Source organism: Amyelois transitella, chromosome 5, assembly GCF_032362555.1.
Source record: "Amyelois transitella isolate CPQ chromosome 5, ilAmyTran1.1, whole genome shotgun sequence".
Lineage (NCBI taxonomy): Eukaryota > Metazoa > Arthropoda > Insecta > Lepidoptera > Pyralidae > Amyelois > Amyelois transitella.
In genome coordinates, this window is record NC_083508.1 from 10644301 (window position 1) to 10661685 (window position 17385).

General features: G+C 35.7%; 2 protein-coding genes across 2 annotated transcripts in view; both read right to left on the reverse strand.

The window, feature by feature from the left end:
• The window catches only part of LOC106134502 (rho GTPase-activating protein 21), a 335912-nt gene extending 332551 nt beyond the window's left edge, over positions 1-3361 (reverse strand). The window contains exon 1 of the mRNA XM_013334565.2: positions 2952-3361. Within this exon, the coding sequence (XP_013190019.1) occupies positions 2952-2976 (25 nt within the window). The 5' untranslated portion in view covers positions 2977-3361. The remainder of the gene's footprint in view (positions 1-2951) is intronic.
• Positions 3362-4041: 680 nt separating this feature from the next.
• LOC106134526 (protein scarlet) lies at positions 4042-17284 on the reverse strand. The gene is made up of 14 exons (XM_013334610.2): positions 17077-17284; positions 14565-14757; positions 14272-14320; positions 13331-13380; positions 12797-12933; positions 11512-11682; positions 10329-10567; positions 8748-8943; positions 8432-8566; positions 7372-7599; positions 6625-6760; positions 5803-5908; positions 5151-5251; positions 4042-4265 (listed from the first exon to the last, which is right to left on the reverse strand). Exons 1-14 carry the CDS (start codon positions 17176-17178, stop codon positions 4090-4092), a joined length of 2019 nt encoding a protein of 672 aa, XP_013190064.2. The 5' UTR covers positions 17179-17284; the 3' UTR covers positions 4042-4089.
• Between the last annotated feature and the right edge of the window lie 101 nt (positions 17285-17385).

The window sequence follows — 17385 nt, forward strand, 5'->3', positions numbered from 1 at the left end:
TAAAGAAATATTAAAATCTGGTATTTGAGAAACTTGTTAATGCCTCTTTTATCTTAGGCTTAGGAAGAATTATGATGAAAGCCATAGTGAGACGACATTTAAAATCAAAAGGGTATGGTTAAGATGGTTTGGTCATGTGGAGAGGATGAATGAAAGCAGATTGACTAAGCAGATATACAAGGAGAGTGTGGAGGGAAAGGTCGGAGTAGGAAGGCCAAGACGAATGTATCTTGATCAAATTAAGGACGTCCTGGCAAAGGGTCAGGTCAAGAGTACCCGAAACTGCCGAGCTTGCATGACACGAGTTATGAATGTGGTTGAAGCGAAGGAAGTATGCAGACATCGTGGAAAGTGGAAAGATGTAGTCTCTGCCTGCCCCTCCGGGAAAGAGGCGTGATTTTATGTATGTATGTACGTACATTTAAAATGTTTTTGTCAAGAAAAAATAAATGAGAAAAATTAAGACATGATTGCTAAAGTACCTAATATCAGTTCCCTAGAAACACTGTAGGTTACACATAGGCCTCTTACCGCACTTGCCCCGTTCTGTTTTGTAACTGCAACTTGTGCTCACAAGTTTTCGTAACTTGCTCCATAAACAACCATTAACGTTACTTAGCTTTATCTACTCCTTCACGATGTCATTAAAACTAACGTTGAAAACCTCGCACGCCCCGTGACCTCTGGTCTAACATCAAATAAATTTCGACATCTGTCTTGTTAGTTGTAAGGCTGATAACTTCCCCGCTGAATGATGACTCTGCCTTTCGAATGCATAAACTTACTTTCGCCACAAATTAATGAGGCTAACAGATACCACATGTTGAAACCAAGGTGGGTAAGGTTGACTGTCTTAAAATGTCTACCATGTTTTTTCACAAAATATATAATTTTGAGAGAACCCTAAACTGAAGAGTTTTGATTAGAAAGATGATTTGGACAAAGCGACAGAAATATGGATTGCGGAAAGATGTAATTTTAGTCTACTCGGTGTGGCCGTGTGGTTCCCGGCACCATTGAAAAAAGAATAGGACCACTCCATCTCTTTCCCATGGATGTCGTAACAGGCGACTAAGGGATAGGCTTACAAACTTGGGATTCTTTTTTAGGCGATGGGCTAGCAACCTGTCACTATTTGAATCTCAATTCTATCATTAAGCCAAATAGCTGAACGTGACCATTCAGTCTTTTCAAGACTGTTGGCTCTGTCTACCCCGCAAGGGATATAGACGTGATCATATGTATGTATGTATGTTTAGTCTACTCCTTCGGAAAATGTATGTAAAGTAGTACCTACCTATTCTAGTATCTCATGCGGATCCTGGGGCCTATCATGATTAGGTACATGGCAGCCTAATCGATTTGTTTTTCATGATTGGGGATGTGTAGGGTAGAAATTAAAGTAAATTTCAAATTGAAACCCTTGTATAGTTACTTGAAGGCAATCGAAATTCCTTCTGAAGTAGTAGGATGCAAAAAAGGCAAGCACAACACAAACCTTAATGTTTCTGCACTCTGAATATTTTGTTTTGTCGCCTTTACCTTCAACATATCATGTTACGAGTATGCGCTTTATTAAGAGAAAATGTCGCTGAACTTAATTAATGGCGGTTTAAAAACCGTTCACAAAACGTTCGTTTAGGACAAATTTTTTTGTGTAGGTACGAATCACGTAGGTATAACCTGTACCAAATTCGGCATAACGTTATTTATTTTCTTACATAGTTACAACTTTACTCTCAATCTCAATGGGAAGGTAGTAGGTACTTACCTTCCTCATACTACTTAATTGACGTTTTGTTTTGGTTGCGTTTTGGCGGTAATGCAAACGTCATGTAGATTTGCACTCTACTTAGGTACCAATCTAATTTTAATATCAATAATATCATTCACAATTTGTATTTTATAAATTTTTAATTATTTAATGTGTTACAAGTCTGAATTTTATTGATAATTTTGTGCCCGTTTAACGACGAAGGTAAGCATCTTCCTAGTTACTGGACTAAATCCAATATAGCTTTAGATGTTGGTGTCCCCAAAGTCACGATCCTGAGGAAGGGGAAGATAACGAAGACAGACAAACAAATTGACTTGGGACGCACTTAGAACATTATTTCCAATTTATTTATTTCATAAACAAATTAAAAATATAAAATTGTGCATGTTATGAGCAGTTTAGGTATAATTCACGAGCAATTTGTAATTGGTCAATTTATGTAGTAGGTACCTATGTACCTTATTTATTGTAATTCAGGTGCAATACGTAGGTAGGTAGAAAAACATACTTAGACGAAAGGGAAATAGTACAAAGTAAATAAGTATAAAATTTAGGTATAATACTTACGTGGGTAGGTACCTATTTTGTAATAATTAAAATAAAATTAGACATAAATACCTTTAACAAACAATACAATAAAAAAGAGGAATGAAAGCAATGAAAGACTCGTCCTTGTGCAACTTTGGTCCTTTTCCTGCAGTGTGGGGCGCATTCCCGCGCTTCAAGCCTGCCAAGTCGCGTGGAGTGTAGTGGAAGCCACTACACGACCCGGACAGATAATTATTTTACTAGGTACATATTTTTAATAGCTTACTACGAAAATAATAAATATGTTCCTCTACGTCTCGTGTATCTAAGTAGGACAAACATATATTTATTGTTTGTTTCCAAGAACAGCTTGTGATATTTTTGCCGCCAATTCCAGGTAGGATCTTGTGTGACGCGGTCTTTGAACTCTCAATTTTAAACTTGAACTTGGAACATTAATTCGAGGATAAAATACATTTTTAAAATTTAAAAAGATCGCGTTCCAATTGCAAATTAGTCCGTTGAATTGAAATTAATTGAACTATGATATGTACTGATGTATGTAAACATGAATTATGTAGGACACGAGATAAATATACAATCATTATTTATCAACAAAGATAAAGTAACTGGACGTCTTACTAACCTGATGGCTCGGCGCTGTCGCTCATAATCCAAGTTGCATTTTAACCTCAAAAAGCACAAGAAGCACGGTCACGATACGCGAAGGTCACGGTTATGTTACGTTGCATAATATCACCAAGGCTCACACCACCAACAGCATGGGATTAAAAAAACAATACACGACCGACAATTACTGTTAATGCTGTTATCATAAACACATGAATACATAGTCCGTTGCACGTTTAATCAACAGACGATCGGATAGTTTCGAAGCTCCATCAGATCGCATAATTATCGTATTTTTTAATTAAAACTAGCACCACTGAGAACTTAATGTCATAAGTTTTATGCAGTTTACGATAAAACATGTCACAGCCGCTTACTGCACTCCGCCTGACACGACGAATATGGCGGATGAATTTGAACTACGCTTGCGCCGGCTGCAGTCCACTGTGAGTGAAACAGGTACAAAAACATGACAGACTCTAACGCTCTCTAACGGATAAGTAAAGTACTAAATAGTATGGCAAGAAGTTAAGCTTTATTTGAATTATACATCAAAGTGAGTATAGATGGAGTAAGTACTATGTAAAACGTCTAAAGAAATTTGTATAGGTGAATGAATTGAAATTTATAATTTGAGCAAAATAACAACTTAAAATAACAATGGCATTGCATAAAAATAAATTAACTTCCTGAGAAATATCCGGCTTTTTTAATAACTATATTGAAAGATAAACCTCAAATTAACATTTTATTTAACTCATATGTTGCACTTAATGGATTTTTTATATGGTTACTAGATGGCGTTGCAAAAAACGTGCTTAAAAAATTCTACGTTTTTTAAAGTTTTGGTTCATACATAGGTAGTCTCCCTCTGTGGTTAGTTCATTACAATGCAAGTGTCTGTTATTAGATAGTATTATCAGATTTTTCCCAAGGAGCCTGAGGTGAAATAAAAATTAAACTTTTACGTATATACCTACCGACTTTCCTTTTTGTCATTAAATTATAATATCTACTTATTTAATATGTTTTTAAGTCAAACAAGTTAAACGAAATAAAACACATCTTACAATAAACATTTATTTACAATTTCAATATGACACACCATATATGCCTTAAAGATACAAATACTATAAAACCCAGGAATAAGACAATTATTTTCTTCTGGTGCGATGGCGGAGTGCTAGTAACGCCAGGAGATGGAAGGCCAGATAGAGCACCAGGAGGGCTGTGACGTCAGTCCAGAGGCGGTCGCTTTCGAAGTCGTATCTGTTGAGAACTTCCATGCCGTTACTGAGGCACGGCATGCCCGGAGACGTCTCCAAACATGCTGGTAATTGAAAGAATGAAGAAATCAGAAAATTAATTCGACAATAAAAAAAGAGAGTTGAAACACGAGACCAGTTGTTATACCAAATAGATTAAGTTAGATACAAGACCCAGGCCCATTCTTTACCTCTCAACTTGATATTACCGAGATCAAACGCAGGTCATCAGGAATGTTAGCCACATTCCTAGGTTTGAGCATGATTAAACAAGATTGGATTAATAGAAAGAGTCCTATTTCGAACTACATAGACGAAGGTCAAGTATTTTGGTGTCAAATAAAAAAACCATAATTACTTTTTTCAATAAAATCCAAAATTTCTGAACAGACTGGTCGTTTACAATTGAAGGCTGCCTGCTCTTTTTTCGGCTACCTGTGAGACCCTTTTTGTGTCAAGGGAATACCCAAGCCACGCAATTTGGCGCCATGTGGTATTGTTTTTTTTTTATAAAACTGTTAAGATTTGAGCCTCTGCAGAGAGGAAGTGCAGACACAATGGAGCATTGATGGAGATAAATTGGGATGTGATCGATATTTAACGAGGTGAATAACACGCCATTGAAAAGGAAGTGTTCCATTGAGGATATCGAACAAGTGTTCACACAGTAAGATTTTGATGGAAATAAATATAATAAAGTTCATATACAGGCGCATCGGCATGGCGGCATCCTTAAATGTCACATGGCTAACCCTATGACGCGAAAGGTATATATATGTTACACATGCAATGAAAAATCACTGATAAACTCATGAGGAGGAAAACGTTTATTAAAAAAGAATTGCTCTTACCCTAAATTTTCTAATCCTTTAAACGAAAAATTTGTAGTTCAATAAAACTTAATTTAATATAGATTGTATGTATACCATAAGTAAGTATATTTTACTTACTGATATTTTGCACTCCGTCCCACTGGAGAATGCTCATAGCTTCGTTGGAGTACATCAGCCAAGACAGATGCCGGATCCAGGATATGTATTTTGGTATTGAACTGAAATCAATGATTTTTTTAAAATTTATATTAGAACACACGGTAGAAGTATTCCTAGAGGAAAAATATTGGATGCTTTATTATAAATTTTGCTCTAATTGTTTTTTTTTTTTTGTTTATTAATAATAATTGTTAGATTGTACTTATTAATAAAAGAGGAATTTCTGTAGGTCGTTTCCCATTTAGAGAGCGTAGGTGGTAGAATCGCCCCGACCCGTTCACACACAAGGTGCTCGGTTAAAATGCGTGATGTGAATAAAAGGGACAGTCCTTTGTGTAAAAGCCTAACTCACCCAATCCAAGATCCATGGCCAAAGGCATACCCCGGGTTCCTCTTAAGAGTGGGGAGGATACAAGTAGGACAGCCAGGAAGAGGAAAAATAAGATCGTTTCCCATTCAATCAAAAAAAGTTCTTATGATCCCCAATCCAACAAAATACTTTATTGGAAGGTTTTGTTTCCTACCGATATTCGTTCATAGATATCTTAACCGTTCAAGTCTCCCAAAAGTTATCAAGTAAGGGTGATAAACCTAAAAGATTTTGTGTTACCTTAATCTAACAAACAGTCCAGAGGTCATCATGAGGGCGTAGTCAAATGGTACGAGGTAGGCGATGGCCACGGGCATGGACCCGAAGGCGCACGAGAAGAAGGAACCTGGAACAAAGGATGTATTTAGACGTTAATTTACATTACAATAAGAGTACAATTTGTTTTTTACAATAAAAATGGTAATGTTTAAGTACTTAAGCAGCCGAAAATGGGTGGGATTAACCAAAAGTGAAGAGAACAATTAGAAAAAATTTAATCCGTACCATTTGCTTTTGTTTCTTTTTTTTTGGGTTGGGATCGTTTTCTTGATAACTGTAAAATTAACATTAAACACCGATAATTTGACTTTTGTTTAAATATGTTTCTTTGTAATTAAAAGAAACCGGGTCCCGAAGCATACCTAGAGTGTAGAGTATCGGGAACTTGAAAGTAAAGTTAAAAGAGTAAGTTAATTAATAACTAAAATACTAAAGTAATAATAATTTGATATTTTGAATGTTATTAAGGTGAAGATCCAGCCACAAATGAAAAATGATAGAACCATAGAAATCTTGTCGGGGCACTCCCGTTCCCCCAGATATTGTCCCAATGTCTATGATACTTAATTAATTCATATCCACGTGTGTAAAACATAGTATAACCTAGTCCTTGTTGGTCTAGTGTCCTGGTCAAAGCAAACGGTTTCCAGGTTCAATCCCCAGCCTTCCTTTTACTTTTTTGATGGCTTCTCTGATTTCTTTTTAGTGGCTTTCTAACGTCCATCGAGCATCGCTCGGTCACCCAGGTACTAATATATAATATGAGTAGGATGCTTCACTTACCACAGGCAATAGCAACATTGAGCACCAAAATAGAGAGGAATAGGGTGAGTCCACAGGCGTAAACCGTTGACCGCAGACCAGCTATGAAGTAGACCACCAGGGTGAACAGAGTTGGTTCCACGACCAGGCCAGGGAACTGGAAATTATGCAGAAAAAGATTATTGCACTGATACTTTTTAAAAAGCAATTTCCAAAGACATTTTTTTCTCTTAGATATCTAGTCAACTTTATGTCTCGTTGTTCTTGAGATTTTATCAGAAACTAGCTGTCCCGGCAAACGTTGTTTTGACATATAAATAAATTTTAAGTTATTTCTAGTTAAAAAAAAATGTTAAGGGTGGACATCCCTTATCACTATGGGGTTATGAAAAATAGATGGTGGCCGATTCTCAGACATTTGATGAGAATCGGTCAAGCCGTTTCGGAGGAGTACGGGAAAAAACGGGAATTTTTCTATGAAAAATTTTATTTCCATTGTGATCAAATATCTAGATACTTTTGCAGCTTATTGTGTCCACTGTAAGACAAAGAATATAATAAACTAGCTGTGCCATCGACGTCGTCCGCGTGGAATAGTTATTTTGGGCATCATTGAAGCCCATAACGATGAATAATTTTCCCCGTTTTTTTATTCAATTCGGACCAGTAGTTCCTGAGATTAGCGCGTTCAAACAAACGAACAATCTCTTCAGCTTTATTATATTAGTATAGATAATTACATAAGTAGTATCGAAATGGATTACTTACCAGAGCTATCATCCTGGCTGTATAATAAACGGGCGTGGAATATAACCCAGCCTTCAATTCCCGGTTGAACAGCGGGAATTCCTCTGGGAACATGTGGAGCACTGAGTACATTGGGCTGAAGGTGTTTTCGGCGATGATGATGAAGAGTGCTCCTTGGACGTCCTGCACTCCGGACTGGGTAAGGTGCGCCGTGCCTAGGAAGCAGAGCCCGGCTGTTAATGCTATAGCCTGTAAAAATATTTACTTTGTTAATATGAACTTTGTAGGTTATTAATTCATGCTGTGTATAACATTTTCCTTGTGGACCAATTGATATGTACAAACCAGGTGTCAACTATATAAATAAGTATTCTGGTAATAAGGTTAAACTAAAAGTAATTCCTTCAGCGCTTCTCAAGCAGATTTGGTCTAATAGATTTTTTTGTGTTTTATGTAAATAGACCATATCGATAAAACAGGATCTTTCCCGCTGCCTGATCTAGACCTAAATTTGTTAGTACAGAGTGGAGGTACCTAGTACCCGTAGCTACAGATTTACATACAAATAATCACATCTATATCCCTCGCGGGGTAGACAGAGCCAACAGTCTCGAAAAGACCATTAGGCCACGGCCAGCTGTTTGGCTTAATGATAGAATTGAGATTAAATTAGTGACAGGCGGCTAGCTCATTGCCTAAAAGAAGAATCCCAAGTTTAATAGACTATTCTATTCTTAAGTGCCGTGTGGTTACCGGCATTAAAGAATAGGACCCATGTCTTTCCCATGAATGTCTTATAAGGTCACTAAGGAATAGATTTATTTATTAAGTATATTTTAATTCATCACTAAGCCTATTCCTAAGTCGCCTTTTACGATATCCATGGGTAAGAGATGGAGTGGTCCTATTCATTTACTTCTACTACAAGTACTTTTCTAAAAAAAATGTTATGTAAAATAAATTTTTTACAAACAAACAAACTTATTATTATTTTATTTTATTATTTACATTTTGGTCCTTACATTTATCATGTCCTAATTACACGCGTACTAACTCTTAAAGCTTTAAGAAATGCACTTACCAATTTCTGTAGGATCCTTATGAACTGCACGCGTGGGTCCCTGATGATGATCAACGCGTGCCGGTACACCAACCACATCATCTTGATGAAGAAGAACGGCGGTTTGAACGAGTCCGCCTTGTCTCGTTTCACGGTCTAGTTTAAATCAGTTTATTTTATTTATAAAAAGAAAAAGATATAAGTTGCACAATAATTTTACTACTTTTATGAACATTGAACCAAGATTTAAAGGCATAGGACTATTAGACTTGAATTAAAACAAGTCTCATAAATTAACATACTTATTTAGTCCTTTATTACCAAAAAAAAAAATTACCTCATCCTCATTATCCCTCAAGTGGAACTCCAGGTGAATCTCCATGTCCAATTCCTTCGCTGCGTCGCTGACTGCAAACCGGTCGCATATGCTCTTGATGGCCTGCCTCGATGCTGACTCCGACCCAGGAGTTAGGGACAGTACCTTGATGAAGTAGTCTGTAGGGTTGTATGTCAGGGGACAGTGGTAGCCCAAACTGTGGACAAGATTAAAATGAAAGTTCCTTTTTTTATGGAAGAATGTAAGCATGTGCCGTGTGGTTCCTGGCACCAATAGAAAAAAAGAATCGGACCACTCCATCTCTCTCCCATGGATGTATTATAGGGCGACTAAGGGGTAGGCTTATAAACTTGGGATTCTTCTTTTAGGCGATGGGCTAGCAACCTGTCGCTATTTGAATCTCAATTCTACCAATAAGCCAAACAGCTGAACGTGGCCAATCAGTCTTTTCAAGACTGTTGGCTCTTTCTACCCCACAAGGGATATAGGCGTGATTATATGTATGTATGCATGATATTCGGGCATCAAGATAAGCATATGATAAAGACATTTTTACCGTTCATGTGATTGTTTTTACGTAGCTGGTTACGAATCAGTAAGTTACTAAAGTGGCTGAAGAGTATTTAACTAGGATAAACAACCCATACCTAAGTGTTTTTGAGACCATATACCTAGTAAAGTTCAAGACTTGTACGTACAGTACATAGGTACCTAGGAATGTTGCCTCTAAGCCGCCACTAGTTCATTCTTCGTTATCGTTATAACTTTATGGTGGCATAGGTATGAACGCAAAATAATATTTTTCTGGTGAATCGGTGTTATTTTCTACAAAGTTTTTCCATTTTTGATGAACCATATTAATTTAGTATTTACTAGTATGTTTTGCTCATAATTGTTGCGTGTGTTTCTTCATTTTACTGCGTTGTATTTCTCAAACAAATGAGAAAAAAATCAGGTCCGTAGTATTATCTGAATGTCAAATCTGATGATATTCTTATTTAAAAATGTATTGGGCGACTTTCTGGTGTCACATTATTTAAATTTAATGTCTATTTTAATTCAACATTCGTTGAAGATGTCATGTTTATGTGCCGTCAATAGGACGATACAATTGCTAACCATTCAGGCGGCCTTCTTGACACAGATGTCCTTAATAGAACTTCCTCGAAGGGTACTTACTAACATAGATTTAGACCTTTGAGCAGATGAAGAGATAGTATTTTATAAATCCATATTAAACTGTTGTGATGTTACCACTAAGCCAAAAAGCTGAGCGTGGCCTATCAGTCTTTTCAAGACTGGTGTCTCTGTCAACCCTGCTGGTGATACGTGATTATATGTGTGTATGATATTCGGGGATCACTATCAGTAATAGTCACAGAATAATGAAATACGTCTTTAGTGTATATCTTTCATGGAAAACGGCATTTTACGGTACAAAGTCGCGGTAAAATATTACATTTCATTAAGTTTATGGCTCTTTATGCGTTGCTGGTAACCTATCTCGTGTCTATCAAATTCATGGTGAATTTTGTATCCCAGCTCACTACCACTAAACTAGTAAGTAAGCCAAATAAATACCTTTCAAAGAAGTTCAAGGCTCCAGATGCGTTCCCAGCAAAGGCTACTCTTCCTTCAGCCAAAAGCACCAGTTTATCAAAGAGGGCCATCAACTCAGAAGAAGGTTGGTGTATGGTGCAGATGACAGTCTTGCCCTGAACCGCACTGGCCCGGAGTAGCGACATCAGCTTCTGCGCTGATGAGGAGTCCAGGCCGGTGGTTGGTTCATCGCAGAACAACAGGCCTGGGTCTGTTAAAAGCTGTTAGGAAAAAATAATTGAGCACATGAGCATTTAAATATAATAATTATGAAGATGATAATATTATAATGAAATGACTTTGTTAACAAGAATCTAAAAAAAATAATTAAAACCTAATTTATATTTCATGTAAGACAGAAAGATATAAATTTGAATTAAATATTTATCGCGCCTTTTATTAAAAAAATCACGCTATTTTCCCAGAGGAATAGGTAGAGATTATGTGTTTCAACTTGCCGATATCCCTGTAAATCACTGCTTTCGCTTCATACCCATTCTTGCCTCATACAGGCTTCTTGAAGTAGCATAAAATAAGTTTCAAACTGAAATATAAGATCAGTCTACAATTCGATAATCAGTCTTATAGCCTCCTTTATCAAAGGAATAATTAATTTAGGTACATATCTATCAAATGTCTAGACCTCTTATATGCGTCTGACCTATTTCCATTGATCAATACCTAGAAACCAGTTGACCGCATCCACATAGGACGGCATTCTTAACGACTAATGACCGTGAAGTAATTTGACTTGTTACCTTTTGGTTAGTATTTGAATAAAAAATTAATAGTTTGTAGTTAGGCTGTGGTATACCACATATGTTGTGTAGGTAAGTAATAATTGTAGATCTCTGTATGTATTCTAGATTGGCGATAATAGGGATTTATTTTTGCATGAGGCACGTGCTAAGTTTTTGATACGAAATAAATGCAATTAAAATATATTTTTCAAAGAGCCAAAATCACATGTACACCTAATTTTTCCGTTTTCCTCATTATCAACGGTTTGGGTAACAATAATTTTTTAAGCTGAATAACGGGCTTCATTTAATTACCGTTTCAATAGCTTTGCCTCTATAGCATATGCTTTCTTATGATCTTTATAGAGTGTAAGGTTTTCATAATTAGGCTGTTAGGTATATTTAAAAAAGAATACATGACTTACCTCAGTAGCGAACGCCAGCCTCTTCCTCTCTCCTCCAGACAGGGTCTTTCGTCCATCCAGCCCTCCAATCCGAGTGTACCTGGATCCATACAGCGCGAGCTGCCTCAGAAGCTGGTTCACCCGGCGCTTGCGCATCAACGACGTGGTTGAACGGTCCATGCGGAGACGAGCCTAAAACATTTTGCAATGTAAAAGAGTCCTTATGGCCGCAGCGCCGTGCATGTAAGTCGCGATTGCACCCCCCTAAACAATAAAAGGAACCTACATGCCAATTCTCAAATTAACGTTCATTGATGAAAGATATAATTAAAGTGATGTGACGTCAATAAGTGTTACCTTGTAATCAATTTTGAAAATAAATCTATTCTATTCATATTTCTACACCCAACGATAGATAGTTATTAGCTTATGCCGAGGTTTTCTACCATAGGAATTTTCCTGGATTTCTCTCGATTAGTTCCTCCTCGCTTAAATTCATAAAATCCCCGTTAGTGGTTCGATTATGTATTAATTAAAATCAGAGCGACATCGCACTATGCAAGATACCGACTTTCCAAACATTATATCAGATTGACACTCTTGAGATTCAGAACAGGATTTAGCAGTTAAAACAGAATTACCAATATAAACAATATTCTGAGATTGGAATCAAAAATAGGATTTTCTTATTCAGAATTTCTCATGCAATATAAGCAGTCGCTGGGTATAAACCTATTTAAGTATGGTATAAGTTTTTTTTTAATTAGTAAGGTCCGGTATGGTCACCTGTTATAAAAACTAACGGTCGTCGTTACCTCCATTTCCAAACGTGCTCGATATAGCCCCTTTCGGATTTTTATTACCATTTGATTTAACTCTCCGTATGTAAATGGTCATTAGCATAAATGCATAAAGTCAACAAACTTGTTAAAGAATGTGTCTAGTTAGATAATGATCACTGAATCACAAAGATGGAGAAATGGTTATTCTTCCGATTATGAATGTTTTTTCCATTGATGACGTAAAAAGCGACTAAAGGATTAAAGCTTATAAAGCAAAGCTTATATATAAACTTGGGATTCTTTTTGCAGGCGATGAGTTAACAGGACAGGTTGTCACTTTTTTAATTTCAAGTCCATCATTAAGCCATAAAGTTAAGCGCGGCCTTTTAGTATTTTCAAGACTGTGCATAGGAGGTGAAGAAGAGAATTTTTGGAAGCAACATCCTTACTCTTCTCTTTATTAAATAGTTATTGAATCAATTAGGCTGTCTTAATTTGGTCAAATGGATGCTTTTAAAACTTACCATGATGGTGAGATGTTCAATGACCGTGAGGTTTTCCACAAACAGCTCATCCTGGTGCATGTACCCACTTTCTTGATGCATGAAGTCTCCTATGGCTACACCGTTCATTGCTATTTCACCTTCCATCACGGTGCCCACTGTTGGGAATAAAATAAATTAACTGCCGCCCCTATTTTGAGATAGATGTGAGATTTATGACCCATATCTGATCCCTAGTCTATCTGAATGTTCTCCCGAGTGGACTACGGAAACAGAATTGATCAAATTAGAACATCTCTCTATTTCATATTACTCTTATTCTGATTCTGATTGACTGCGTTAGTCATATGAAAAGGAATTAAATGCATATGATTTAAACCATATTACAGTAATTTTATCGTCTAGATCAAAAAACATATACCTACTCACCCAATTTTAATGCGTTATTTAAATAAGAACTCGTTTGATAAGCTAGTTTCTCGTAAACAAAATTTTTTTAAAGGTTGTATTAATTACACTCTCTTCCAAATATTCTAATAATTTCATTAGTCTTACCAGGGCTTCGGTGAGCTAAAGCTGTCATCAATGTTGTTTTTCCGGCTCCACTAGAAAAAAAATATAAAAAAAATAACATTTAGAACATCTTTAATGGAATTACTTTGACGTGGAATATAGGTATTATGATAATCACAATTGATTTAAATATTGGCACAAACAGATAATAAAATTGTGGTAGATCAGGACAGGTAGGTACTAGGCAGGTAAAGTCTAAAGATGTACTAATGCTTGCACTCGTCTTTGCACGCTTGGTAATTTAACAAAATCTTCCGAAGCTGATTATAATTCTTCTTCCCCTTGGGTTTAATCTCGGCGGCATCCTCATTACTCTGGAGATAAACCTGATTCCTGAGACCTTTTCTCTTCAAAGAGGTTAGGATGCAATTTGAACTATAGCCAGGAGGAAGACTTGTGATACACCACCAAACCACAGATATTCTGAATGTGAAAGCTACATTCGATATCACAATATATTAACTTCATGACATTGTACTTTACTGTTATAAATTTCTAACCACAAGCCACGAAATTCAATATTGTTGTTATATTCTGTACTTCGCTATTTTCTCTCGGTAGATATTTGATCTATATTGAAGTTATCATATATATTGAGTTGACCATACAAATTTCTAAAGCATATCTTCGCCTGTATGCTATTGCATAACTGAGGCCTCTAAGACAGATTTCGACTCAATTCATATAAACTTCGTATTATATTCAGATCATTTTAGTCAATTCATAAAGTTCCATTTTCACAAAAAAATTTCAAAGTCCTAGTCGTATGCTTGTTTAAGTTCCAAACGGTCTCCGTCTGGGCTTATGGCTGGATTTAGGATAGCTCTCATATATGAACCACCGTCTAGAACCAGGACTCCCCAACAATGAAGAAATTGCTTGATGAAAATGCTGTTTAGTTTAATAATAAAAAATGGGTTTACCTTGCGCCCATAAGAGCCACCAACGTTCCAGGTTTGGCGATTCCACTAACTGAAACAAACATTATTAATTGAAATAATATTAGATTTTTTTATGTTTCATTAAATTTCACTAAATTCATAAATTCACTAAATTGTCATTATCTTTCACTAAACTTTGGGCATCATAATTAAATTATTTCTTTTATTTGCAATAGATATAGCATCAGTAAATTACCATAAAAATTGCATTGCAAGGATGCGTGCAATGAATCAAAATGCAAAGGCGAATGTAAATTTTGATTAAACATTCTTACCATTATTAACCAGTCTCTTTAATTTTCCATCTTTCAATTTGATGTGTACACTGAGGTCTCTCCAGACCAGGGTACAGGGTCGCGGTGACTGGCTGGACCCGAGGATGTCCTCCACTTCAGGGTGGAGGGGATCAAACTTGTAACAACGACTGGGCCATGCCTCTTCTAAAACTATATCGGTTGTGGACAGGTCCTGAGTTTAAAAATGTGTTAATTAAGTAGGTGCGAAACGTGAATTTTGTTATATTTTACTTATTTGTTTTAGGTTGTTTCCTACCCCTTTATTAACAAAGCTTTGTTACAGCTTAACGTCGTTTTTCACTTTTTTACGAGACTGTTGGCTTTGTCAACCCTTTAAAGGATAAAGACGTGATTATAATAATTATGTATGTATGTCATAAATGTTACGTGCCGTTTAGTGACAAAATATCTGAAAAAAGTGGAAAAGCATCCCAAGTTTATAAGCCTTAGTCGCCTTTTACGACATCCATGGGAACGAGACGGAGTGTTCCTATACTTTTTTGTAATTGGTGCCAGGAACTACACGGCATTTTTAATACAAAAATTGATAACAATAAATTTTAACATAAGTTTTTATTAATAAAAATTAAATTAGATTCGAATTTTTTGATATAGGTACGATCACAGAATTATTAATAGTTAGTTCTATTAATACGATTCGGTTTTTTGGATAATCGAAACGTGACAAGCAACATTTTGTTAAAGAAACTTGTCTGAATTCTAGTTCTGTAACCAATTTTTTATTCTAGCCTTGAATCTGTTAATTGTTTTCTAAATAAGGACATATGTAAGAGACACGTGAGAAGAAATCTTATATATCTTAATGTAGCAATTTAGGAGAAATCGCAAACATCAACCTAGCCTCTACATACATATATATATATTGCCGGGTTGATAGAGCTAACAGTCTTGAAAATACTAAAAGACCATATGTTTTGTAAGTTTAAAAAAAGTCTCAGAGGTTGAAGCCTCGTTAAATCAATGTAGAGAAATCGCTAGTTTAAAATTACTTTAACAATACACAAACGATCATTTACATTTATTTATTGTAATTTACATACATACAATCACGCCTTTTTCCCGGAGGGGTAGGCAGAGACTACCTCTTTTCACTTGCCACGATCTCTGCATACTTCCTTCGCTTCATCCACATTCATAATTGTATTTATTGAAATTTAAATATACCTATTATATGTACAAATCACTTCTATTTATTTTTTATTAAATGGAAAATTTTATTTATAAAATTTGTCATACAGAAATTAAAAAAAATATAGTCAAACTAAGACATCAGTCAAAGTCCGCCCCGAATCGTACCGGACGGGAAGGTGCCCATAACACTGGCAGCATTCCCCCGCTGTATCGCGAGGGAGATGCGTTGCATCATGTAAGTATACAAACACATTTTAGTAAGTTTAAAACCAAACCAACCTAGTAAGTCACGTGGGTCTACGCGAGTTCGTCGACTCTACGATCTTCTACGAGACTTAAATATCCCATTCTACATGACGTCTACGCTGAGTTTCAACGTCTAGAAACATAGACTATTGAAATACCAACTCGTATTGGTTGGTATAATCGCTCCATATCGCTGACTGGAGTATTTTAATACTAACAAAAAATCTTTTGTTACTTATAAGTCTTTTTTTATGTCTGTGCCAATTTCGGCAAAATCACTTTAGTAGTTTTTGATTTGATGAAAGATTTTAAAATCCGGTATACAAAAGAATATATTCTGCCTACGTGACAATACGTAAATTAATAGTTATTATTTAATTATTATGTTGTTTATGAAATATATACAGGTATGCCTTGCGACTTCGTTCAAGCGATAACGCAATAAAGTCACTTTAAGTTTCTGGGCGTAGACCCAAAAATACTTTTTAACAACTTTATATTGCAAGTTGCAACTCAAATAAAAATAAAAAATCGTTATAATTCGGTCACTACATACAAACTCGTAAAAATATTTTTGTTAGGAAGTAAAATTAAATCCATAAATATTAGATATTTCAGGCTACCAAAGTAGCTTTAGGATTTTATGAAACAAAGGCCAATTTATTTCTCTTATATTTTTTAATTTATATATTTAAATCGGATGTACTCCTTCCCGCTATCCTCCGCTACTATCATCTAAGTAAGAAATATTTCTTTTTGTGCCTACGCAAGAAATAATAACACTGTACCTACCTGTAAAAGTGGACACACTTTCTTTTTATACTTCATCATTAATTTTCACTCTATTTAACACAATTTTCTGCACAAGAAAAGTCATGTCACGGTAAATTCACTTGTCTTTACGCTAACTATAATTTTACACTAACAATCTATTTAAGTTTGGTGTCGTAACTTACTAAATTAGTTACGAAATGAAGTGCATTTAATGCAGATGATTAGCAACAAATTAAATTTAAATTAGCTCATTAAGAGTTATGGATTTGGAAAATCGAAATACAAGTTAGTACTTACCTAAAAAGTTAAAATTACTTACATATGACTCCATAGATGAAACATTGGATGCATTGTTCGTAGACGGATTTCTTGAGACTTTTCTCAAAGATTTAGCCCTATCGCCGCTTTTTCCTTTACTCATCTTCACACTTATAAAATAAAAAAGCTAAAAAGTTTGAATTTCGAACTGGTTTACGTTCCCGCGTACATTTTAACCGGCATCCGTCCGAGACGGCGACTGCCCACGAATGTGGTTCTACTATTTTGATGTACTCTGTACGTCAGTGAGGGATAAATGCGTTGGTTAGAGTAAGATAACTATATTTTCATTGATGCCTCTGATAGGTTT

What these genes read in the sequence shown, in the direction of transcription:
- LOC106134526 (XM_013334610.2), bottom strand. Translation starts at nt 17,178, where the DNA reads ATGAGTAAAGGAAAAAGCGGCGATAGGGCTAAATCTTTGAGAAAAGTC. An exon ending in TTTCATCTATGGAGTCATAT is followed by an intron (nt 14,758 to 17,076) that starts GTAAGTAATTTT and finishes TTTTAAACTCAG; the next exon opens with GACCTGTCCACAACCGATAT. An exon ending in TAAGGATCCTACAGAAATTG is followed by an intron (nt 7,600 to 8,431) that starts GTAAGTGCATTT and finishes ATATTTTTACAG; the next exon opens with GCTATAGCATTAACAGCCGG.